The sequence below is a fragment of the Schistocerca piceifrons genome, chromosome 2, assembly GCF_021461385.2.
Source record: "Schistocerca piceifrons isolate TAMUIC-IGC-003096 chromosome 2, iqSchPice1.1, whole genome shotgun sequence".
Taxonomy (NCBI): Eukaryota; Metazoa; Arthropoda; class Insecta; order Orthoptera; family Acrididae; genus Schistocerca; species Schistocerca piceifrons.
In genome coordinates, this window is record NC_060139.1 from 493,394,571 (window position 1) to 493,420,611 (window position 26,041).

At 41.0% G+C, this 26,041-nt stretch overlaps 1 protein-coding gene across 1 annotated transcript in view; it reads left to right on the top strand.

The window, feature by feature from the left end:
- LOC124777720 overlaps positions 1-15,149 on the top strand; it is a 37,742-nt gene extending 22,593 nt beyond the window's left edge. Inside the window, exon 3 of the mRNA XM_047253218.1 lies at positions 14,676-15,149. Within this exon, the coding sequence (XP_047109174.1) occupies positions 14,676-15,098 (423 nt within the window). The 3' untranslated portion in view covers positions 15,099-15,149. The remainder of the gene's footprint in view (positions 1-14,675) is intronic.
- The last annotated feature ends 10,892 nt before the right edge of the window (positions 15,150-26,041 follow it).

The following is a 26,041-nucleotide window of genomic DNA, read 5'->3' on the forward strand; positions in this document are numbered from 1 at the left end:
TAATGATGAATTAGTAGTCTAAGTTCCTGATATGTTTATCACCAAAATTTGCAGTAACCTTAATAGCATAAGCAGCAGAACCTAAATGTTTCAGCAGATTGTCAATGTGTTTCTTACAGTTCAATTTCTCATTGATATGTACACCCAGGAATTTTTGAATATTCTGCCTTGGGAACTGACTTCTGTTCGAAATCTATATTTATCAATGATGTTATGCCATTTACTGAACGGAACTGTATATAGTGTGTTTTCTCAAAATTTAGAATGTCCATTTGCAGTGAACCTCTTAATAATTTTTTGAAAGACGTTATTTTCAATTCTTGTTTGTTGGGTGTGATTACTATACTTATATCATCAGCAAAAAGAACTAGCTCTACATCTTCATGAATACAGAGTGGCAAGTCATTAAAATACGTTAAGAACAGTAAAGCACCCAAGGCTAAACCCTATGGGACTCCATTCTTGATAGCTCCCCAGTTAGTGGATTCTGCTGATTTTTGCAGACTGTGTGTACTATTAATTTCAACCTTCTGCATTCTTCCAATTAAATATGAATTAAATCATTTGTTTACTGTCCCACTCATAGCACCAATCTTATGCTTATCTAGAAGAATTTCATGATTCACACAGTCAGAAGCGTTTGAGATATTACAAAAAATCCCAATTGATGCTGTTCGATTATTCAGAGTATTTAATATTTGAGAAGTGAAAGCATATATATGGCATTTTCTGTTGAAAAGCCTTTCTGATAACCAAAACTGATATTTTGTTAGTACTTCATCTTTACAAATATGTGAAGCTATTCTTGAATACACTACTTTTTCAAGAATTGTGGATAAACCTGTCAGAATTGAGGTTTGGTGGTAGTTGTTAGCATCAGACGTATCCCCTTTTTTTATGCAGTAGCATATTTCAGTCTGTCCGGAAAAGTGCCCGGTTTCAGTGAGCTACTAAGCATGTGGCTGAGAATATATTTATTTATCTGTTGGGAACAAGCTTTTAATATTCTGTTGGAAATGCCATCAATTCCATGCAAGCTTTTACTTTTGAGTGAATTTAATATTTTCCTAATTTCAGGCGGAGAGATGGAGTGAATTTCAGTTTTATCAAATTCACTTTTGAATGAATTTAATATTTTCCTAATTTCAGGCGGAGAGATGGAGTGAATTTCAGTTTTATCAAATTCACTTTTGAATGAATTTAATATTTTCCTAATTTCAGGCGGAGAGATGGAGTGAATTTCAGTTTTATCAAATTCACTTTTGAATGAATTTAATATTTTCCTAATTTCAGGTGGAGAGATGGAGTGAATTTCAGTTTTATCAAATTGCATAGATATTGCCTCTTCCATGTACAGCCTTGTATTTTCTAATGAACAGCTGGATCCTATTTTCTCGACAACACATAAAAAAATTATTAAAAATATTTCTACTTCTGACTTTTTGTTTACAAACTTTTCATTCAGTTTGATATAAATAGTCCTCTTGTGCTCTTGGTTGTCTTGTTTCCCTTTTAACAATATTCCAAATTGTTTTCATTTCATTATCAGTGGTGCTTATCTCAGACCTAATGCACGTACTTCTGGTTGACTGTTTCTGGATCATTACTCCTTCTAGCTATAAGATACATTTCCCTTTTCTGTTTTCAAGGTATTTTTATCCCTTTAGTAAGCCATGGCTTTTTAGATGATTTCTTACAATTATTTTTCACTGTTCTCTTTGGGAAACTGTTTTCAAATCTACTCATAAAGGTATTATGAAACAGGTTAAATTTTAAATTAACATCAGGTTCCCTGTACACCTCAACCCAGTCTAAAGGTTGCAACCTTTCCCTGAAATTTGCAGTTGTTCAATCATTAATTGAATGCACTTTTTTGGAGGGCTGTAAAATCTACATTGACATCCCCAAAATAATAATCTGCTTCCCTGTGTCTGACAGATAGCACAACAAAGAATCCAAGTTATTAGAAGTAACTAAGAATTTTCCTACGGGGACCTATACACAGCTACAATTATAAAAGTACCATTATTTAGTTTAAGCTCACAGCCATGCGCTTCTGTATGTTGCTCTACACAAAATTGTTTAGTTTCTAAATTTTTTGCACTATGGTAAGTTTAATATATACTGCAACTCCTCCTCTCTCCATAGGCTCTACTTACATGTGATGAAAGCTTATATTCACCAAAATTTGCCTTTTCATACCTGTGGCTGTGCAATGTTCCATCCTCAGTTTCTAAATCTTCTAAACAAACAAGAAACTCATCTACTTTGTTTTTTAATCCCATGATATTCTAATGCAGTATACTAACATTATTGTTCTGTGTACTTATATAAGAATCTTGTGATACTTTAACATCTCAAGTACTTGCTTGTCTGAGCTTCTCGTTAAGCTTAATTTCGTTCAATGTTGAATCCTTGGACACTGATCTTAGCCTGAAAAAGAGGTACTCCCATGAGCTTCAGTGCTACCCACCCCAATCCCCTTCCCCCCTGCGGGTTCGGGGGTAAGAATAGGCCCGCGGTATTCCTGCCTGTCGTAAGAGGCGACTAAAAGGAGTCTCAAACGTTTTGGCCTTATGTGATGGTCCCCTGTCGGGTTTGACCTCCATATCTCCAAATTTTTCCGAAGAGCGAGCCGATTGCGGAAGGGCGCCTTACTTGGTGCATTGTGTCCATCTTGCGTTGAGAACTTTCGCCAGCTTATTCATCGTTGCATTGCAGTCCTGCCCGCTCTCCATCTCTTGGGCATGGATACGCTCCTGCGTGCACTTCCTGCCCAGCAATGTGCAGGGCCACTTTCTATACTGACAGCGACCATGGACCACATGTCACCTAACATCCAGCACGGTAACCAGTCCGTTGTGGTGGGGCCGCCATGTACCCTGTTGGTTGTAGCCCCCTGACCACAAAGGGATCGCTCTATTGATGCTTGTGCCGTTAACTCCCCACGTATGCCAAGGAGTAGATGCCCATCTCCCTGGGGCATCGGGACTCCCGGCAATGGCCATCCTGCCAGGTGGCCTTTGCTGTGGCTGGGTGGCGCCCGTGGGGAGGGCCCTTGGTCAGAGTAGGTGGCATCAGGGTGGATGACACGCAGTGAAGCGTGGCACATCTTCTCTTGCTGGTGGCCAGCCACCAGCAGTCTCTAAGCGTTCGAGGGCCCATTTTAAAGGTAATGTTTATGACCCCAAATCGTTCCCCTCCCTCGCCACACCATGGGAGGAACGAAAGGCATTGAATGAAAGTGAGACGTATTCGCCCAGATATCTTGTCTGTACCAGAGCTGATGGGGACACTTTTATGTCCGTGAAGCCTCAGTTCTTTGTAGAGCATTTAGAGGACAAGTTTGGGGAGGTGGAGGGCTTGTCCAAGATGCGGTCCGGATCGGTGTTGATAAAAACGGCATCCCCCGCCCAGTCGGGGGCCTTGCTCGCTTGTACTAAGCTGGGGGATGTCTCCGTAACTATCATGCCCCATAAAAGTCTGAATATGGTCCAGGGCATTATCTTCCACAGGGATCTTCTTTTACAGTCCGATGATGAGCTGCGCGCCAACTTGGAGCGACGAGGTGTCCATTTCGTCCGGCGCGTCCACTGGGGTCCGAGGGATCGTCAAGTTGCCACCGGTGCCTTCATCTTGGCCTTCAAGGGTGACACGTTACCTGAGAAGGTCAAGGTGATGGTGTACTGTTGTGATGTCAAGCCCTATATCCCTCCCCCGATGCGGTGCTTCAAGTGTTGGAAGTTCGGCCATATGTCTTCACGCTGTGCTTCCGACCTCGTCTGTCGCGATTGCGGTCGACCATCCCATCCTGATCATCCCTGTGCCCCGCCTCCAATCTGTGTGAACTGTGGTGCGCACCATCCGCCTTGCTCGCCAGACTGTCCGATTCTGCAGAAGGAGAGGAAGATCATGGAAATCAAGACTCTCGACCGCCTGACGTACACTGAGGCGAAGCGGAAATATGATCGGCTTCATCCAGTGCGCATGACATCTTCTTATGCCGCAACTGTCACTCCTGCTACAGTTCCATCCGCTCCAGTCAGCTATCAGTCGAAGGCCCACACCTGCCCCCTTGATGGTGGGGGGCACTAAACTCACTGTTGCTCCTGCTCCATCTACTTCAGGAGCGACACCCCCCAACCATCGGGGACATCAGTTCCCCCTTCCCAGCTGGAGAAACGTAAGTCTTCTTCGGCTCCTCTTGCCAGGAAGGGATCCCTTGGGGATCTCTCTTCGCAAGTTCCGACCGGTACAAAAGCGGACAGCCGCAAGTGTCTCGAACAACCACCGGTCCCTGGTCGTAGGGCCTCACGGTCGTCGCCTGTCCCTGAGACTGGCCCAGTGAAGCCCTCCCAGCCTGACCCACCAAAGGCACAGCGAGAGAAACAGAAGAAGAAGAAAGTCTCCAAGGCTAACGACGTTGCAGTGGCACCCATCCCACCGCTTCCTACAAGCTCTGCGTTGGAGGACGAGGTGGAGATTCTGGCGTCCGCTGAGGACCTCGATCTCGCCGGTCCCTCAGACGCCTTGGATAGCGCTAGCACTGGTGCTCAATTGGAGGCAGCAGGTGACCCAGTGGTGTAATCTGCCTTCCAAGTCCCGTGACGCCTTTCTTAGACATGGACAATGCCATCCTCCAGTGGAACTGCAGCGGTTTTTACCACCATCTAGCTGAGCTCCGACAACTTATCAGCCTTCACCCTTTCTTCTGCATTGCTCTTCAGGAAACTTGGTTTCCAGCAATGCGAACCCCCACCCTCCGTGGCTATCGGGGTTATTATAAGAACCGGGCAGCTTATGAAATGGTGTCTGGTGGCGTCTGCATATATGTCCTTAACTCTCTTCACAGCGAGTTTGTACCTCTACAAACAACTTTAGAGGCTGTCGCTGTTCGGGTGTGGATGCCACAGGCTATTACCGTCTGCAGTATTTACCTTCTACCGGATGGTGCTGTCGCGCAGCATGTCCTGGCTGCTCTGATAGCCCAACTGCCGCCACCTTTCTTGTTGCTGGGCGATTTCAATGCCCACAACCCTCTATGGGGTGGGACTGTCTCCGATGACCGTGGTCGTGCCGTGGAGCATTTGTTGGCTCAGCTCGACCGTAGCCTCTTGAACACTGGTGCTCCCACGCATTTCAGTGTGGCCCATGGCTCGTTCTCGGCCATCGATCTCTCTCTTTGCAGCCCCGGACTTGTCCCATCCCTCCACTGGAGAGTGCATACTGACCTGTGTGGTAGTGACCATTTTCCCATCTATTTGTCACTGCCCCAGTGTCATTCTTCTGGGTGCCTGCCGCGCTGGGCTCTCCACAGGACTGACTGGCCGGGTTTTACTTCCGCGGCAACCATTGAGTCTCCCCCACAGGGTGACATTGACGAGGTGGTCCGTGTCTTAACCACGTCGATCATTTCGGCGGCTGAAGCTGCCATCTCCCTCTCTTCTGGACTCCCTCGGAGGAAGGCTGTACCCTGGTGGTCGCCGGAGATTGCTGAGGCTATTCGCGACCGTAGGCGGGCCCTCCAGCGTCATAGGCGGCACCCGTCTCTCGAGACCCTCATCACCTTTAAGAGGCTCCGTGCCTTCGCCCATTGTCTTATTACACGGCGTAAGCAGGAGTGCTGGGAGCGGTATGTCTCACCCTTGGGCTCCCGTGTCTCCCCTCGCTCGTGTGGTCCCGGATACGGCGGATTTATGGACACCAGACCCCTATGGGTGTCCCTGGGATCTCCTTGGACGGCGCTGTCTGTACGGACGCTGCCGCCATTGCTGAACACCTTGCTGCGCACTTTGCTAAGAGCTCTGCGACTGCAACTTAACCCCCCGCCTTTCGCTCTCTCAAGGAGCGAGCCGAGCAGACGCCGTTATCGTTCCGCACACGTTGTTCTGAAAAATACAATGCTCCTTTCAGTGAGAGGGAATTCCTCGCTGCCCTCGCCGATTGCCCTGATACAGCACCAGGACCAGACTGCATCCACGCACAGATGCTGAAGCATCTCTCCAGGGACTGCCAGAGACACATCCTCACCATCTTTAACCGCATTTGGAGCGAGGGCGTGTTCCCATCGCAATGGCGAGAGGGTCTTATTGTCCCCATCTTGAAGCCCGGTGCGGACCCACTGGCGGTGGACAGCTATCGTCCCATTACCCTTACCAACGTTTTGTGCAAATTGCTCGAATGTATGGTGGGGCGGCGTTTGTGTTGGGTCGTTGAGTTGCGCGGTCTCCTCGCTCCATCCCAGGGTGGCTTCCATCGGGGCCGGTCTGCCACGGACAATTTGGTGCGGCTGGAATCTGCTATTCGTACGGCCTTTGCCCGACGTCAGCATCTCTTTGCTGTATTTTTCGATCTGCGGAAGGCGTATGACACCACATGGAGGCATCACATCCTCGCCACATTGCATGAGTGGGGTCTTCGTGGTCGGCTCCCGGCTTTTCTTCAAACCTTTTTATTGCGCCGCTCTTTCCGGGTGCAAGTCGGTGCCGCCTCTAGTTCATCTTATATACAGGAAAATGGGGTCCCGCAGGGCTCGGTGTTGAGCTTATTTCTAGTGGCCATTAATGGTCTGGCTGCAGCCATGGGATCGTCGGTGTCTCCTTCTTTGTATGCCGACGACTTCTGCATCTCATTTAGCTCCACGACTACGGGAGTCGCCGAACGCAGGCTGCAAGTCGCCGTTCGCAAGGCAGCATCATGGGCTCTGACTCATGGTTTTCAGTTCTCTGCAGCCAAGACTCGAGTTATGCACTTCTGCAGGCGTCGGACGGTCCACCCTCATCCTGAACTTTACCTCGACGGCCACCTGCTTGGAATGGTGGACACTTGCCGCTTCTTGGGACTCGTGTTTGATGCCCGGCTCACATGGGTTCCTCATATTACTCAGCTGAAGCAAAAATGCTGGCGGCACCTCAACGCTCTCCGCTGCCTTAGCCACACGTCTTGGGGTGCAGATCGCTGCACGCTGCTGCGATTGTACAGAGCCCTTGTGCAGTCCCGGCTTGATTATGGGAGCCTGGCCTATGGGTCTGCATCACCCTCAGTGTTGAAGTTGTTAGACCCCATACACCACTGTGGGGTTCGGCTTGCAACTGGCGCTTTTCCCTGGTTGATGGTCGCACTGCCTATGCTTTTGGTCACGGTGCCCATGTTGAACAGCGCTCCTTGCCGGCTGGCTGCAGTATTTTTACTGCTGAGTTGGTGGCCATATTGCACGCTCTTGAGCATATGCGTTCCTGCTCAAGTACGTCCATAGTCATCTGCAGTGACTCCCTGAGCAGCCTCCAGGCCATCGACCGCTGCTATCCCTCTTCTCCTCTGGTGTCCTCTATTCAGGAGTCTGTTTCCGCCATTACCCGCTCTGGTCGTTCAGTGGTCTTCATTTGGATGCCAGGTCGCGTCGGCATCCCGGGGAATGAACGTGTCGACAGGCTGGCCAAAGGGGCGATCGACGCACCAGCTTTGGAGATCGGCCTCCCGGCTCGTGATCAGCGGTTGGTGTTGCGCCGTCAGGTGCTTGGGATGTGGGCTGCTGAGTGGCGTGGCCTGACATCCCCCAATAAACTGCGGGCTGTTAAGGAGATGACCGATGTGTGGCGGTCCTCCCTGCAGGCTTCTCGCAGGGACTCTGTAATCCTGCGTCGGCTCCGCATCGGCCATACCTACCTGGCGCACGGCCATCTTTTGCGTCAGGAGGATCCCCCCTGTGTCGGTGTGGGTCCCGGCTGACGGTCGCCCACATTTTGCTGGAGTGTCCCCGACTGCACAATCTCCCGGGCACTTTGCCTCTGGTTTTATGCGACGATGCCTCCATGGCTGATGACGTTTTAAATTTTATCCGTGGTAGTCCTTTTTATGGTTCCATTTAGGGCGGTCCTGCCCCTTTCCCTTTCTGTGTCTGTTGTCCTCGAGTCTCTCATATTTGATTGCAGGTTTTAGTGTGTAGTCCGATGGTTGACTCTTTCCCTTTTTTGGTTCTTGTGGTCAGTCAACCAGTCTCCGGCCATCTTCTTTTCTTCTGTTACTTTCTGTCTGGTGTTTATCTGTACTCTTCTTGTCTGTAGTGTTCGTTGCCTAATTTGTGTTCTTTTAGTGCCTGGGGGGAGTTTCCTTCCCCTTGGGGTTTTACCTGCTCCGCGAATTTGTCTCGCCTGTTTTTGGAATGGGGGACTGATGACCTTAGCTGTTCAGTCCCCCTTAAACATCCCAATAACCACCACCACCACCCAATCCCCTTAAAGATTTTGCTATCATCCTGACCAATTTACCCTTCCCTTTCCTGTTGAGATGCAGGCCAAGCCTTGTGAAGTCCCAACTACCAATAGCACCAACAGGAACCAAACAGATGCCTGTCCAAGTAGCCACCCAAAGCAGCTCCATATTGACCCTCCTGACAGAGCTGTTCAGTTGGGCTCGAGCATACCACATGACAGCAGGATGTCAATTTTCAATGATGTAGCTTCTGTAAGTGACAGTGTTATGACTGATAATTCACAAGTTGGACATACTTTCAACAATCACTTCTTAAATGTAGTAGCAAAAGGATTAAAAGTTTAAGTTTGAAGAAGCAAGAGAATATATTAAAAATGTCATTTGACAATACTTTAAGTAAGTGGAAGTAGCGTCAATATTCTTCGCTGAAATTAATACAATTACAAAAATTCTGGAAAACAAAAGCTCATGTGGTGTTGATGGAATTTCAAACAGAATTCTGAAAAGCTGTTCCAGCTTAATATGTATTGTCCTTAGTGATACGTGCAGTGCTTTACTGATGCATAGAATTTTTACATGTAGTTTAAAATATTCAGTTTGCAGCCTACCCATTACCTAGACAATATGCCCTTCATAGCTGCAACTCTGTCGAATCTGGCTGAAAAGTTGGTGGTGGTGATTATATACTACTAATAATGTAGTCCACACTGAAAATTTGCAGTAAACACTTTACTTGCACTTACATGTTGAATAAACCTCTGCTTATGGCCATGTTGAGTCTCATCTATTATAATTACAGTACAAATAAATGGAAAGCCATAAGCTATAGTGAGTGATATCCAACAATATGTAACATTTAGTAACTTGACACTATCATAGTTAAACATTGAAGTCCATGTATGGCAAACATGCATAATTAACAGTCACTGAATAAAGTTCTTAAATCACTGTCCATGAAATATAATATTTATATCAATACAAAAACTTCATGCACAGCAAATAACTATTGGAAGTACAACTGTTTGTAGTCTGATCCTATTGTCACAGTAGATGATGGTCATTATTGAAGTTTTACACTGCAATGAAAATAATTACCAAATTCACAGTCAGTCATTGAAGACCGTCACTAAATCATGACGGGAAAATCCCAAACACAAAATTTAAATAAAACACTGTTAACTTTCCACCTGATAATCTGCACTAAATCATCTGCAATACATTTCCCCGTATTGGGGGGCATAGGCTTTTCTCCTTTCAAACTCACCACAGACTTAAAATGGCTTCCAACATGCCTTAATAATTAAAACTGAAGTTAGCTGTTGTTGTTTACTGGATTTTTACAAATTAAAATTAAAGATTTACTTTTCCGAGTAACTGAATAGTAGATGATGATCCTTTTTGACAAGGACTTTCAGATATAGAATAATTTCTGTTGAGTTTATGCTGGTTAGTTTGCCTAGTTACAGGTTTCTGTTTCAGTAACAATGTTAATTACTCCAGAATTAAATGAGTGCAAGCGTTGCTAACATATTTCTGTTGCTGACTGTATGAATGCCTTATTTATTTCTATATATTTTTCATCTACTTTATCAGGAAGCCACTATTCAGGTATACGTTTACATATGAACAACGATAACAAAATCTGAAATTAAAGATTCTTTTTTGTAATTAATATGCAAAGGAAAGCAATAGATGATAAAATTAAGTTGGATAAGCCCTGATGCAATATTTGAGATTTGTAGGTGTTGTGCACATATGATGTAAATGACAGTATAGAATAAATCTCAGGATTTTCAAGGAAAAAAAGTAAAAATAATTTGGGGAGGAAGAAAAACTTAGCAGCTGGAAAGAATCCACCAGCTTTAGGGCAAATTGTATCACCAGTTGGTAGTTTTTGTGATCTTTCGTAGGAGTTTAATTGTGTAGATCATGTTGCACTCATAGAAAAACTTGAGTTTTATGGAATTGGTGGCTTTCTACACAGCTGGTTTGCATCATACTTAACAGACAGAATGCAAAAGGTTGTGTTGATTAATTCAAACAATGTTGGAAGGGTAGAAAATTTAGTGACCAAGGAGAAATTACAAAGGCAGTCCCACAGGGTTTCAATTTTGGGTCTACTGCTATTCCTTTTATACAGGTTGAATCATCCAAAACTTGCACCACAAACACTGCGAAAATGGAAAGTACAACTGATGTTCTGTTTTCACAGAATGGATTGGTAGTCAGTGGCTCACAGTGTTAGCCAATCAACAGATTGTGATAATACTTAGAAAGTGTATTTTTGTGCAAACATACACTTTTTAAATGGAACAATGCCTATTGACATTAACAATATACAAGTAGGATAAATTAGAATGTCACGGGTGTGCATTGCAGGATCCTAGTGTGTGTCATTTACAAGGTATCGTATTTTTAAAAGTTCCCATACCAACACTTGTACAATACCGTGGTATCGCAAGCCAAAGAACAACACATGTGCATACACTAGATGTGAGGATTCGGACAGTAATGAGACAGTTGACCATCACAGCTTGTGTTCAAAACGACCACCAGCAGTGGCAATACATGCTTCCAGTCTGGCACAGAAAGATGTTGCACATGTGCTAGCATTTCAGTGAAGATGTACAACCAGGCTGCAGCATTACATCATTGAATGTGGTTGATATGCCATTGTAGACAGCATCTTTCAGCTTTGTCCAAAGAAAAAGGTCTACGTGCTGTAAATTCTGGAAAGAAACCAGCCAAGGAACAGGTCCTCTGTGTCCAACCAAACAATTTGGAAACAATTCATGAAGACATGCTGTAGTACTTTGTGCACTATGGGCTGGAGAGCCATAATGTTGGTACCACAGCTTAGTCTGTAGAGGTACATCTTCTAGCATCCGCAGAAGGTGATCTATTGGGAGCTGTGATACTTTTCTGCATTCAGTGTTATGTTGTGGAAAACAGACCTATGAGCTGATGGTTCACTATCCCACAGCACGAATTTGCACTCCATGGATGCTGATATTTCACTTGACAAAGCCAACAGGGATTGTCAACAGACCAGTAGTATGTGTGTTTGAGCAGTTTCAGTCCATGATTGGTAAATGTGACTTCATCACTAAACAAGGCACATAATACATCTGGAATATCCTGTCGTGAAGTCCATGTACAAAAGTTAACATGAGTCTCGTAATTGTTTCCATGCAGCTCTTGGTGGAGAGAGATGTGACAGGCATGGTACCTATGTTGACAGAGAATGCATAGGACACTTGCCTGACTCTTGCCATTTCCTCGTACAATTGTATAGGAGCTAAGGTACAGATCAACTACAACAGCAACAAAAACATTAACTTGCGCCTCTTCTGTCATCACTTGTTTCCTTCTGTTATATTGTCTAGCTGGTACACTACCACTATGACATAACTGGCTGAAGAAATTCATAAAATAATTGCCAAGTTGGTTGATGTCTATTGGGATATTGTGCCACATACACTGTATAAGAATAAACTGCGTTCTTCCTACACTCTCCATACACCATGAGTATCTTAACCTTTCTAACCTGACAAATCTCATCATCCACTCACAACCTATTGCTTAGACTGTCATACACTAACTGACTGGCAAGTCACAATGTACTCATGGAACACACAAGCACACTAAGTAAACATAACCGCAGCGTACCTAGCAACTACGCAGGTTGACTGGTACAAACAAGTGCTGGTGTGGGAATTTTTCAAAATACAATATCTCATAAACAGCTCACACTAGACTCCTGCAACAAGCACTACTGACATTCTAATTCACCCTACACTTTTAATTTTTTAATGTCAATAAGCATTGTTCCATTAACAAAAGTATATGTTTGCACAAGAAATAAACTTTCTAAGTATTATTCCAATCTGTTTATTGGCTAAAAATACAAGCCCCTGAATACCAATTCATTCCGTGAAAACTGCACATCAATAGCACTTTCCATTTCTTTGAGTTTTGGGTGATTCACCTTGTGTGTGACTGACCTTCCAATTAACATTAAACAAGCAGAATTGGTACTTTTTGCAGATGATAGTAGTGTTATTGTAAATCCCAGTAGAGTGAAAGCAACAGAAGAGATGGTAAATAATATAAGAATTATAAAGTAGTTTGCAGAAAATTGACTTTCCCAAAATTTTGAAAAACACACTATATTCAGTACTGTACAACAAATAATCATGCCAACAATTCATATAGCACATGAACAGGAGTCAGTAAATAGGATAGAATGCTCGAAATTTTTGGGTGTACATACTGATAAAAACTTGAACTGGAAGAAGAAGCATATTACTTGGCTTCTCAAACAATTAAGTTCAGCTTCTTTTTCTCTTCATGTAATTGCTAATCTTGGAAGCAAACAAATCAAGCTCCTGACATATTTTGCATATTTCCACTGAATAATGTCTTATGGAGTAATTTTCTGGGATACCTCACCACTTGGAAAGAAGGTATTGATTGCACAAAAGCGAGCAGTAAGAATAATATGTGGTCTTTACCCATGGATGTCACGTAGGTTCCTCTTTGAGGAGCTAACCATTTTATCTGTGCTGTCACAATACATTTATTCGCTAATGAAAGGCATCATAAATAATCTAAACAATGTGAGAAAAACAATTATGTCTCTCTTCAATACTAGAGAGGAAAATAACCTTTATTACCCATTAGTAAAACTGTCAGAGTCTCAGAAAGGAGTTCAGTATGTAGCAGCAAAAATTTTTGATCATTTGCACACTAATAAAACATGTCTAACAGATAGCAAAACAAACAAGTTTTAAATCTAACTTGAAATCATTTCTCCTGGACAAATGCTCGTATCCCATTGATGGATTTGTTCTTACAAACTGGTAACCAGCAGAAAAAGAAATAAGTTGTTTCTGAGAGTACCTACGTGAGAAGGACTAAAAATGTGTTCATTAATATTAACATGAATCATGTATACATATAGTGTAAACTGTCTCATTCCATGTAATTTTCATAAAAGGATCATTCAAAAGATATTTTGATAAAATAAATCATTCAAATTATCTACAGAACATGTAACTAACTCCCAGCATATCCCAGCTGCCTTCCATCTGTGATACAGCGAAACATTGCCTCTGTTCCATGTCATCTCTATCCCAGTTTCACCAGTCGTATTTCTTTCTTCTTCTTTTTCATTTGTTATTTCTTCTGCTAAATTTTTCTTTAATGTTCCTCCATTGTTACCAGACACATTAACTTCCTTCCAAGTCATTATTCCTACTGTACCATTACCATTTCTTTTGTAAGAATGTCATTACTTCCTTTTTACAGGAACAATATACTTATTATGTTCATTAGTATAGCTGCTGTTAAGCTGTGGAAAATCCAAGATGGAATAACAGCTGTATGAATTATGGTAGATTGTTACTTATCACATAAAGGAGATACTGAGTGGCAGGCATGCACATTTAAAAGTAGACTGTTGATATTATTTGGCTATTGCACACAGACTGTCATCAGATGAAGGAGTGTATGCACAGCTCTCGCATACATGTCTGCTGTCATCTCAAAGTGCCGTGGCTCCAGTCTACTTTTAAATCTGCCTGTATGCCGTTGAGTGCCACCTCTATATAGTGACTATGAGTGTCATTATTCTCATGTGTACATAATATGCTAGCACATTACAATGTCAATTATGAAAGGAATCTGGGTTCCTAGCTAGATATAAGAGAGAGTCAAAGATGCATTACTGTTTGGCATAAAATAAATGCATGGACAAAATATTGATGTGGCACACACACAAATTAAAAGGAATGAAGAAGAAATGCTGAGATTGTCTGGCAGTAGAGACAACTCTCGTATAAACCAAATCGAGAGGTATCTGCCGTCTTGTTCACTTGAACCTTGAAAATAATGAATGTAACTTTTCTGCTTGAAAGTAGCCTTTTTCTTTATTGGTTTGCTAGTTTTTGTTCATGTTTTTGTTTATATTTGTATGTTTTACTAATTTTTACGACTAATTTGACATTAAGTGGCTATTAGAATACAGTAAAAGTATTCCAGGCAAGATCCTTTTACATTTAGTTAACATGTGTAATTAACAGTCAGTGCAGTATCTCATCCAGGTCATAGTTAAGCTGCAGTAGTTTCCAGTTTCGTAGCTGAACTTTTTAAACAGGTCTGTAAGCACACTGAAATATAATCATAAATCCTTTGTAACGTAATGTCCATGCAGAAAGAGTTGCAAGGAGAATATGGCAGAAATTTAATAAGTCTTATGCAGTTAATAAATTAAGCATGACACTCACCTGGTGTGTAAAACAAGTGTCTTTCAATTGGAATACACCATAGGTAGATTCGTAATTAACATTGTACTCAATTTCTTTTATTTGTTTCTTTTTCCCTTAATGCCCATTTTTGTGTCATTGTTAATATCTAGAATATCATTTACAACTTCACTTATGTGTGTCTTCTTTCTTTTCTAGATTATCACGTGCCTTGAATGCCACAAGAAGACAATAATTTCTTCCAAGAAGCCATTCACCAATTTGTACAAAGCTAAAGAATCGGAATCAGCCCCTGAATATAATGAAACACAGACACCAAGCAAGAAGAAAAAGAAAAAGAAACGTGATCCATTTGCTGGGCTAAAACCCTCTGTTTGCACCCCTCTTTCCACCAAAATTAAGAACAGTCCAGTAGGAATTTCTAGTCCTGCGCGGAAAATAAATTCGAAAAGTTCAACTGCTGGAAGTGTTTCTGTGAGACAAAAGAGTACTCCTCTTAGTACCAAGACTGGTTACAAAAGTAGAATAAAGAACACAAATACTCTGCAAAAACTTCTAGCAAATAGCTCTAAAAAGCAAAAAGTGTCTTCACTGAAAGTGTTCCTGGACTCTGTGACCTGACTGGCTATTTTGCCTCTGTGTATAAAATATAAATATTGAGAGTATTCTTTACATATTCCATTATTGTTGGGTATTGAAAATCCTTCACAAATTTCTGAAATATTGTAAATACTGCTAAAGAAAATTCTAGTTACATTGCAGAAGATAAGCTTGAATGGCTCAGTACACACAATGACAGCTAAGATTAGTATTATGTCTTCACTTTATGAAGTGTTATGGTGCGCAGGCTGATAGGAGTCACTGCATCAATAAAAATCAAAAGGCTGTAAATGACTATGGAATGATATTCTCTCATTTCCAGTTGCTACCAAGCTTAGCTTTCAAAAGTGAGTGCTGGCCCACCAATATTGTTGTAAACATACTGTTTCCAAATTAACTCTGCTGTGCCAGTTTGTGACATGTGAAGCTGTTTGTTATGTATTTATATTGAAAATGAGTGATGGATATGATGCTACTACATTGAGGCTGACACTCTCAACTATTTCAATGCCTGTCCATGGAAAGAGAGCTGTGATTCAGAACCAGCCTTTCAAAATGATGCTAAATGTCATAAAATGCCATGGTGTTAAAAAACAATACAGTGAACTGCTACATCTGCTTGCTCAATCTATAAAGCCTACACAGAAAAAAGCCGGGCTGTCTTAGCTATCCAAGACAAGTATTTTAGTAAGTGCATTTGATTTTTGTCAAATCACTTCACACAGATTCGTCAGAAACAGTCTATAAAGTTTGTAAGGGTGTTTCAAGTTAGATTATGCTGAGAAATACTAATAAAGAAAAAAAATTTATACTTTGTGCTTCTAAGGTATTTAGCATTGAAGTTGGCCAATCAAGCTGTTGTGCACTTACATTCAAGCCGCCTGCTAGATAAAATTAGTGTGAGTTGCAGATAAAATTAGTGTCAGTTGTTCTCATAGCCTAGATGATAGTGCATGAGACTGCACAGCTTCTGGCTCGGGTTCAATCTTTACTACTGTCCCAGATCCAATCTTTGTTTCAAACTCTTGTTCAGTTTTAGGAAACCAAATGAAGAACACACTTGGTGACACCCTGTCTCCTGCGGCTTGCTTGAATTTGTGCGTGCAACCAGATGATTGGCTAACTTCAATGCTAATTAACTCAAAATGGTGCAATGCATTAAGTTTTATCGTAAAAATCATTTCTCATCACACAAACCCTGCATCATCCTTACAAGCTTTTCAGACAGTTTATGACTATCCTGTACAGAAGTGTAGCTACATATTGTATGGATTATGTGATCTACTATTACCTGATTTATAGATGGTCATGAATGGCAGTGGGCCAGTTTAGGCTCGTTCTGTGCATCTGACATGACATGACATCCTTTGACAGCCAATGGACATTCAGTAGTTTTCTCAGCACTCTGCAGTGAAATTTTGGCCATTGCAAGTGTACACTGTGATTGTCAGTTATTTTGTGAATTTTTATTCAGCTTGTTGCGATTTGTCATGGTGGATGGTGGTGGGAAGTGACAAATTCTCCATTAACAAGTGAGAGACATAATTTACAGGATACACACTTTCTTCAAGCACGAAGCAGAAAACAGTGGACCTAACACGAATGTTGGCAGATTTCAGGAACACTATGCAGAAACGAGTGGCATTAGCTCCAGAAGCATTCAGCGGATTGCCAGTGAAGGTAATTCATCAGTCCAGACTGCTAAGGAAACATCACAGTTGTCAGAAGCCTGTTGTGAATTTAGATGATTTTGACAAAGATTTTCTAAAATGGATTGTGCTCAGTATGTATAAGACAGGCAAATTTCTTACTGTCAAAGAAATAACACTGAAAGTGCACGAAACCATAAATTTTAAAGGCAGTGCTACCCATGAAGAACTCTGAAAAACATTAGATTCAACTATGTAAATACGAACAATGGAAGGAAATGTTTCATGGAATATTGTAATATCACTTCTTCAAGGGTGCAGTTTTTAAGTATTATTCTTGAAATACGAAAATTTGACAATCAGAACATTTTTTACTTGGATGAATCATCCATAAACCAGAATCATCCAAGGAAACTGTTATGGTTCGGGTGGCTTTAAAGTACCAGTTCATAAAGATGGGCAAATAATTGTGCTTCACACTGCTTATGCTTCCAGATTCACTCCAGAAAGCAAATAAGTGTTCTGGACAAAAAAGAGCAATTCAGGGGATTACAATTCTGAAATGAACTCTGAGACATTTATATTATGATTTAGGAAACAATTTCTTCCTTGCCTGAAAACTCAGCTATTATTATGGAAAATGCGAGTTATCATTTAGTTGTTTAAAAGGCTCCCAGAACAGGTACAAAGGCCGATATCATGCTGTGGCTTGCAAGTAAAAAGATACCGAACACTGCCAACCAAACTCAGGCTGAATTAGCCTTCATAAGCCTTGAGTAAATGTTTATGAGATCGACTGTATTGCGCAAGAACATGGATGTAAAGTTTTGCATTTCCCACCATATTATTGCCAGTACAATCCAATAGAGCTCATATGGGCATAAGTAAAAGGAATATGTCACAGAACAAAATATAACATTTAAAACTGCTGACACAGAAAGGCATTTGCACGAAGCAGTTGGTAGCATAACTCCTTCAGCGTGGGCTGAATGTGTTTGGCACACAGAATGGCTACAGAAGGAGGTCATGGAGAGGGAAATTTTAATTGACAATCTGCTTGATCCCATCATTATCACTCTAAGACCGGATGAGTCAGATGCTGACAAGAAATTGAGTAATGTAGATGATGACAGTCGCGGCAATTGAAAACAATGAAAAGTGAGGCACACATACAATATTCATGTAGTCTTTTTTTCTATAGCTTCTCTTCCACACTCACAGCTTTGCTGGTAATATTGAGATATATTCTGTCTTTTGCAACTGTAATAAAAGTCTTATTTATATCAGATGTGTTTTGCTTTATTTTGAAGCATCTTCAGTGGACCATATTTTGGCTTCTATATTGCCAACCCACGTGATTACCTGTCGTAGTTTTGTGCATTGCTGCGGTGCTAAGATTGTATTCAACATTTGTCTCGATTGATCTATATTTTAGCAAGTAATTGCTGCTCGTGTAAGACAGTCACACTCAAAGAAGTTTGTTTTTGAGAAAATTGCACTTCACTGACACTCATTGTATTTTAGTTTTTATGAGTCCACAATTCACTTTAAGTACTTTGTTTTGATTGAGGATGCTTTAAAATAAAGCAAAATATGTCTGGTCTAAGTAAAACATTAATTATAATAGAGGGAAACATTCCACGTAGGAAATATATATCTAAAAACAAAGATGATGTGACTTACCAAATGAAAGTGCTGGCAGGTCGACAGACACACAAACAAACACAAACATACACACAAAATTCAAGCTTTCGCAACAAACTGTTGCCTCATCAGGAAAGAGGGAAGGAGAGGGGAAGACGAAAGGAAGTGGGTTTTAAAGGAGAGGGTAAGGAGTCATTCCAATCCCGGGAGCGGAAAGACTTACCTTAGGGGGAAAAAGGACAGGTATACACTCGCACACACGCACATATCCATCCACACATACAGACACAAGCAGACATATTTAAAGACAAAGAGTTTGGGCAGAGATGTCAGTCGAGGCAGAAGTGTAGAGGCAAAGAAGTTGTTGAAAGACAGGTGAGGTATGAGTGGCGGCAACTTGAAATTAGCGGAGATTGAGGCCTGGCGGATGACGAGAAGAGAGGATATACTGAAGGGCAAGTTCCCATCTCCGGAGTTCGGATAGGTTGGTGTTGGTGGGAAGTATCCAGATAACCCGGACGGTGTAACACTGTGCCAAGATGTGCTGGCCGTGCACCAAGGCATGTTTAGCCACAGGGTGATCCTCATTACCAACAAACACTGTCTGCCTGTGTCCATTCATGCATGAATGGACACAGGCAGACAGTGTTTGTTGGTAATGAGGATCACCCTGTGGCTAAACATGCCTTGGTGCACGGCCAGCACATCTTGGCACAGTGTTACACCGTCCGGGTTATCTGGATACTTCCCACCAACACCAACCTATCCGAACTCCGGAGATGGGAACTTGCCCTTCAGTATATCCTCTCTTCTCGTCATCCGCCAGGCCTCAATCTCCGCTAATTTCAAGTTGCCGCCACTCATACCTCACCTGTCTTTCAACAACTTCTTTGCCTCTACACTTCTGCCTCGACTGACATCTCTGCCCAAACTCTTTGTCTTTAAATATGTCTGCTTGTGTCTGTATGTGTGGATGGATATGTGCGTGTGTGCGAGTGTATACCTGTCCTTTTTCCCCCTAAGGTAAGTCTTTCCGCTCCCGGGATTGGAATGACTCCTTACCCTCTCCTTTAAAACCCACTTCCTTTCGTCTTCCCCTCTCCTTCCCTCTTTCCTGATGAGGCAACAGTTTGTTGCGAAAGCTTGAATTTTGTGTGTATGTTTGTGTTTGTTTGTGTGTCTGTCGACCTGCCAGCACTTTCATTTGGTAAGTCACATCATCTTTGTTTTTAGATATATAAAACATTAATTACAGTCACAAAAGATGGAAAATTTTCCAATGCTACAGATAATATTCTTGTGGTATTAAAATTATCCTCTTCAGAATGTTATGCAATGTGTAATTTGCGGTAGACTGTGTCCATACTGGCAGTAGTTACGCGCTGCACATGGCAGCAATTTTTTATTGTTTTATGAAAATAGTTATCTCTAAACTTTAATTTTGCCTTTGGGTACAAGCTTTTATACTTCAACATATGTAAAAGTTCGGGACAAAGCACAAATTGCAACTTGCTGTGCCAGACAACTTTCCATATCTTATTCCTTTCAATGCGGTCATCTCTTGTGGTAGTCATGTGGTGGTGAAGCTTATGAACTTTTTGGCATCTACATCTCTATGTGTGTACCGCACCTGTTGTTTGCAACTGACAATGCTGCAATCTCTGTCTGTGCCTTTACATTGAGCAGACCTACATGGCCCGCTGTCATTTATGGATTCAGCTATAGTGAACAATGATGTCAAAGTTTCTGCATTGGAGCTTTCTTCTCTTTTCATTCTTTAAAAGAGTTGTTGGTAAAATACAGCATGTGTTAAATTACTTTAACAGTTGTGTCATAAGAGATACTGTGCCTGACTTTTATGCTTTACAAAAAGTGGTATCAAATGACAGAAAATTGTTGCTGGTCTTACAGTGAAAGGTTGGATGAAGCTATGGTACTTACTGTGGGAAAAAAACACACATCTACAGTTTGCAAGGGGCATCCACCATAGCCAAAAGAATTCCATGAATTTTGAAAAATGGTTTTAGGAACAAGTATGGCTGAACCTTCCTCACAGGTGGTGATTGTAGTGAACAGTGCACTGCATTATAATAGGCAGCTCGACAAAACAACGGTAAGATGTGGCTGTGATGGAGTGGCTGCACAAGAGGTCACCTGCAATGATAGCATGAGAAAGAAAACTCTCTTCTTCCTCATTCCGCTACACAAACCAGTGGAGAAATTGTATGCCATTGATGAAATGAGTTTAATTTAAGGTCATAAAGCTGTCCACTTACTGCAATTGGCTTGGGCAAAAATTAAGAGACATTTCAGAGAAAATAATGTAATTGGGGACATTTCCAATGAAAATCTACAGAAACTTGTACATGCTTTCCTTCAATCTGGCACTGCAGTGGACTAGGTAGGCTATTGTAATAAGATAGAACCCTTAGAAATGAAGTTTTAGGTGAATAGTGGCATTACGGAAGCTGCCATTGATACAACTGTTCATGAGGGCACTGCTCATTTGAAAGATGATGAATTGGAACAATCCAGGATCGATGAATGTGTTGTTGGTAGTCCAGGGGAAACTAATAGCCTAGGGTGTATCTGTCCCAGTATGTTATGTTTCAATGTGTTCCAGTTTTCAGGTTGAATGCAATTAGATATTTTCTGGAAGAGAAAGAAACTCATTGTTAGTCTGTAAGCGAAGATCTGACAAAAATGCTATGACAGTATTTCATATGAATAAAATAAAATTTGTAAGACAAAAAAATATGCATTTTTAGTAGTAGCAAAGTGGCTTTCAGAGCCATTGAAAGCATTTCTAATTCAAATACATATAACATTTCTGTAGTCTTGAATTGTGTTACATCTGCTTTTGTCTATGAGTATGAAGACATTCTAACTACACTTGGCTAGGATGCCTGCGCAAAACAGCTGTCTGTACTGACTCAGACCATTGCGTCATTCCATGTCAATTCAACCAATTTGAGAAAATGTTCCAGCTCATAGTTTCATATTTGGCTGAAATTTAGCACACCAATGCTACCAAGTGTGGAACACTCATGTACAAAATTTTATGTTCCCCTGCCAATTAGTTCCAGAATTACGGCTTGTGAAAGAAGGTGGCGTGACCCGGAAATTGCAACCCGCATCTGGCAATCTATCTTCAGACCCAACTTCAGGTCTTAATAACTTTGGAACTATTTCGCACAGTCCAGTGAAATTTTTACAACCCAGTAACATCCACTTAGAGAACACACACTACGAATCAAAACACCAACAACATATTTCTGAGTGAAAATAAATATTCCAAAATGTGATTAAAAAAATGTAATACGTTAAAAGGTACATATTGTAGGTGCCCTCTATGCCAAATACAATTCACTCTAAAAGGGTATAAATTTTTTTGTGGTAAGCTTAATGTGGCCTAACACACACAGAACTCATCTTGCCCTATCAGTCACACAAACAGAGTTACATGCACACGAAAATACAAAAATTTGAAAAATTCCCCGAAAAACATGGATTTTCTAAGTGTGGTAGCACAAAAGGGACAAGCGATATCCAAGCCAAATTTCAAACACTGCGTAAGTAGACTATAATATTATATGTGGCAAAATTTCAACTTATTATTGCAAGGCATTTGTGTACAATAAAAGTTGACAGAGCTGTATTTGGTTACATTTCTTTTAACACGATTTAGCAAGTAATAGTGATGATGCACACAGCTTGTTTCAGATAAAGCTGCAGCAATTGTTGGGAACCATAGGCAACAGAAAGTTAAAACAATGGTAGTTTTCAGGGACAGAATGAGTCATTGTTAGGCAGGAGCAACAAAGGAAACAAGCAACAATTACAGGTTACTCATGTTTTTAAGATTCTATTTCAGACTGGTCAGTACTGTTGTGGAAAGTCAGTGTGGAGGCAGAAGAGTATACTAGTGGTGCTTTTGTTCAAACAAGTTGCAGTATTGGTAGAGCACAAGCATCTGACTGTAATAAAACAACATATGGAACAAAATTTAGCATTCGCTTTGTACTGTATGATCTGGATGAATCGGACCAAGATTTGTTGCTATGAAGATCCGGGATACACCCTGTGGGCACAAGAACTACAGTTCCAGGAAACTTTAGTGTAGCACAATCTCATGAATTTATTTTTGGATTAAAAGTATTTTCTGTTGGTACGAATTATGGTAAAAGATTTAAGAAAACAGAAAATAATATATATTTTACTGGTGTTTTACCCACTCAACATTAAACTATAGACATGGGTGTTAAATATTCTTGTACCATTTGTTATTAGTTGGTCAGTAAGATATTCTAATAGCAGCAGGTGCCTGGAATACATAGTATTTATTGTTGGCAAGCTTCCATCCTTGACATAAAGTATCACAGACGCTTGCATTGTTTTGTTACATTCAAACAATGTGCAAGGTGAATGATGATCGAGAATAACTGGCCGGAAAAATAAAGGGTGAAATTACGTAATACAGCAGAGATGAAATGTATTCATACATTTATTGACTCTGATAAACCGAATTATTCAGATCATAACTACACACATACCAACAGCTTTTAAACAGTTTTTCTAAAACTCCTACAATCTTTCCAAATTGTGTACTCTACTACTTATGAGCCCCCTCATTTTGCCCAAATGGAACTGACTACTCACTATATTTCTGTAACATTGTGTACTACCATTAGATTCCTACGCTTATATTCTTAATCTTAGAGTTGTCCCCTACTGCCGCTCATTCATTATTTATAATCAAGGCTACTTGAGGCAAAAGTTATCTGGATCTGCTCTCGTTTATATCTCAAATGCAAGTGCTACTGATCATTCTCTTCGAGATTTGACATTTTTGACCACAATGAAAAGTAAAGTTAATTTCTTCCAGCATTTAACAGAAACCACATTCAGATATTCAGCAACTGCTATGCTTTAAAACGCATGTCTTGGAAAATTTCTAAGTTGTGTAATGCCACCATCATAGCCTTATGTTCTCCTGTACAACAACTGTTAATTAAGCAAAACAGGAGATGGCTATCTTTAATGCTAATGCACAGATTGTTGCACTCTTTCCAACTTTAAAAGTTTCACATAGAAAAACCTGAAATCCTAATCTGGATAAGCACTTTGATACACAGTCCCATTCAGATTGCACTTTACCTGTTATAAATTGTTGTTATTGTTTATTATTAATGTCACTGAAGTAAAGTGCCATAGTGAGGGATGACTGGAAACAGCTGTAATGCCATTGATCTAAAGTAATTCAGTAACTAATACAGGTTTGTGTGTGGCACTGTCCAGATGCCTGTGCATAACAGGCAATTAAACTATTTTCGAGAAATCAAAGCAACTGATAGTGGAATCAATATACACTTTATTTGACTAGTTACTCATATTTTGGTATAAAACCCCTTTAAATACAATAAAGTGTCATTGCAGACATTCTGTGATATTTAGAAAATGGTTCAAAATTTTACTGTCTGTACTAGTAAAAGGTTATACATTATTTTTATAAAAAACAGATCTGTCCAAAAATACTCTTGTCCAATGATCTCTCATTTGCCTCTGGTGTCTGCTCTGTTTGGTTTCTCTGGCACACCACCTGTCCTGTCCTATCAGTAGAAAAACCTCCAGATCCCACAGTCAACCATCTTGACAATTGACTGATGTGAATAGTCATTTGGCCAAGCTTTCAGAAATTCGGCATGTTGTCATCCTCCTGTTTATCATCTTGATAGGCCTTGTTTTGCCTTTAATTACTTGGCAGAAATTGTGACATTTGGCTTTCATCTATTACATTGGCTCAGTTCTGGTTTCTGAAAATTAAAAAAAAGAAATCATCATTTTTGTACGTCAGGCTTTTTTTGGTAATGTTTGAAGTTAGCACAGTTTTTGTGTTGAACCTTGCTCTATAACTGTCTTCTCTCATTTTGCTGCACCTTTGTACTTATTTATTTTTATTTATTTATTTATTTTGAGTTCAGTAGATCCGTATGAGAATATATCTCTGGATATAGAATGAGTCAAATTTTTACTAATTATTGTTTAGTGCGCACGTACATTGTTCTTATGATACAAATAACAGGAACAGATTAGCTAACACATAACTTTATGTATGAGTTATCATACTTGACTTCCGAATGAATATACAGTTATACATACAGTTTTTAAATTACCCTGTAGATGGACAAAGAATGATGATTAAGGCACAAAAATAGACTTAAGCATACTCAGGAGGTATTATTCATTTTGGCTTAGAAATTCATCTATACTGTTACATCACATTTATTATCATTTTCCATGAATCCTGTGGTCTTATATATCAATCGCTATGGAGACTATGTAGAAAAATAGTGCAAAGATGTAGTTGTAAGATGTATATATTAAAATATTTTTATTTAACTTGGTGTATTTTTTTTAAATCAACCGGAGGTTACTTTCTGAACGGCCCCCGTATATATATATACACCAAGTTAAATAAAAATATTTTAATATATACATCTTACAACTACATCTTTGCACTATTTTTCTACATAGTCTCCATAGCGATTGAGGCACTTATCGTATCTCTTCACAAGCTTTGAAATTCCTTCTGCATAAAAATCACCCGCTTGTGCCTGGAGCCAGCCTGTGACCGCATCTTTGAGCTCTTCGTCGTCATCAAACCGCTGTGACCCGAGCCATTTCTTCAAATGCATGAAGAGGTGATAATTACTTGGCGCCAGGTCTGGGCTGTAAGGTAGATGGTTGATAACGTCCCACTTGAAGGACTCAAGAAGGGCCGTTGTTCTGCGAGCAGAGTGAGGACGGGCGTTATCGTGCAAAAAAACGATACCGGAAGTCAGCATACCACGGCGTTTGTTCTGTATAGCCCGTCGTAACTTTTTTATTGTTTCACAGTACACGTCTTGATTAATGGTCGTACCACGTTCCATGAATTCAACCAACAACACCCCTTTGGCATCCCAAAACACCGTTGCCATCAGTTTTCTGGCAGAAAAATCTTGCGAGGCTTTTCTTGGTTTGGTAGGCGAATTTGAATGTGCCCACATCTTTGATTGTTCTTTTGTCTCAGGGTTCACGTACTTAATCCAGGTTTCGTCACCGGTCACGATTCTGTTTAACAATGGTTCTCCTTCGTCCTCATAACGTGACAGAAAGTCTAATGCAGAGGCCATTCTTTGAGTTTTGTGGTGGTCGGTAAGAATTTTGGGCACCCATCGTGCACAGAACTTACGGTAACCCAATCTTGCTGTCACTATCTCGTACAAGAGAGTCTTAGAAATCTGTGGAAAACCAGTAGACAACTCCGACATTGAGAAACGTTGATTTTTCACGAACTTTTGCATCAACTGTCTGAACGAGTTCGTCAGTCACCAATGATGGTCTACCACTCCTCTCTTCATCATGAACGTTTTCTCGTCCACTTTTAAATAAACGTACCCATTCACGGACAACTCCTTCACTCATAACTCTTGGTCCGTACACGGCACAAAGCTCACGATGAATAGCTGCTGCAGAATATCCTTTGGCTGTAAAAAACCTTATGACAGCACGCACTTCACATTTGGCGGGGTTTTCTATTGCAGCACACATTTCAAACTGCCACAAAAACTAAACTAGTGCAGGTACGACGTTCACTCGACCACGGCTTGATGCCGACTGACCTGTTGA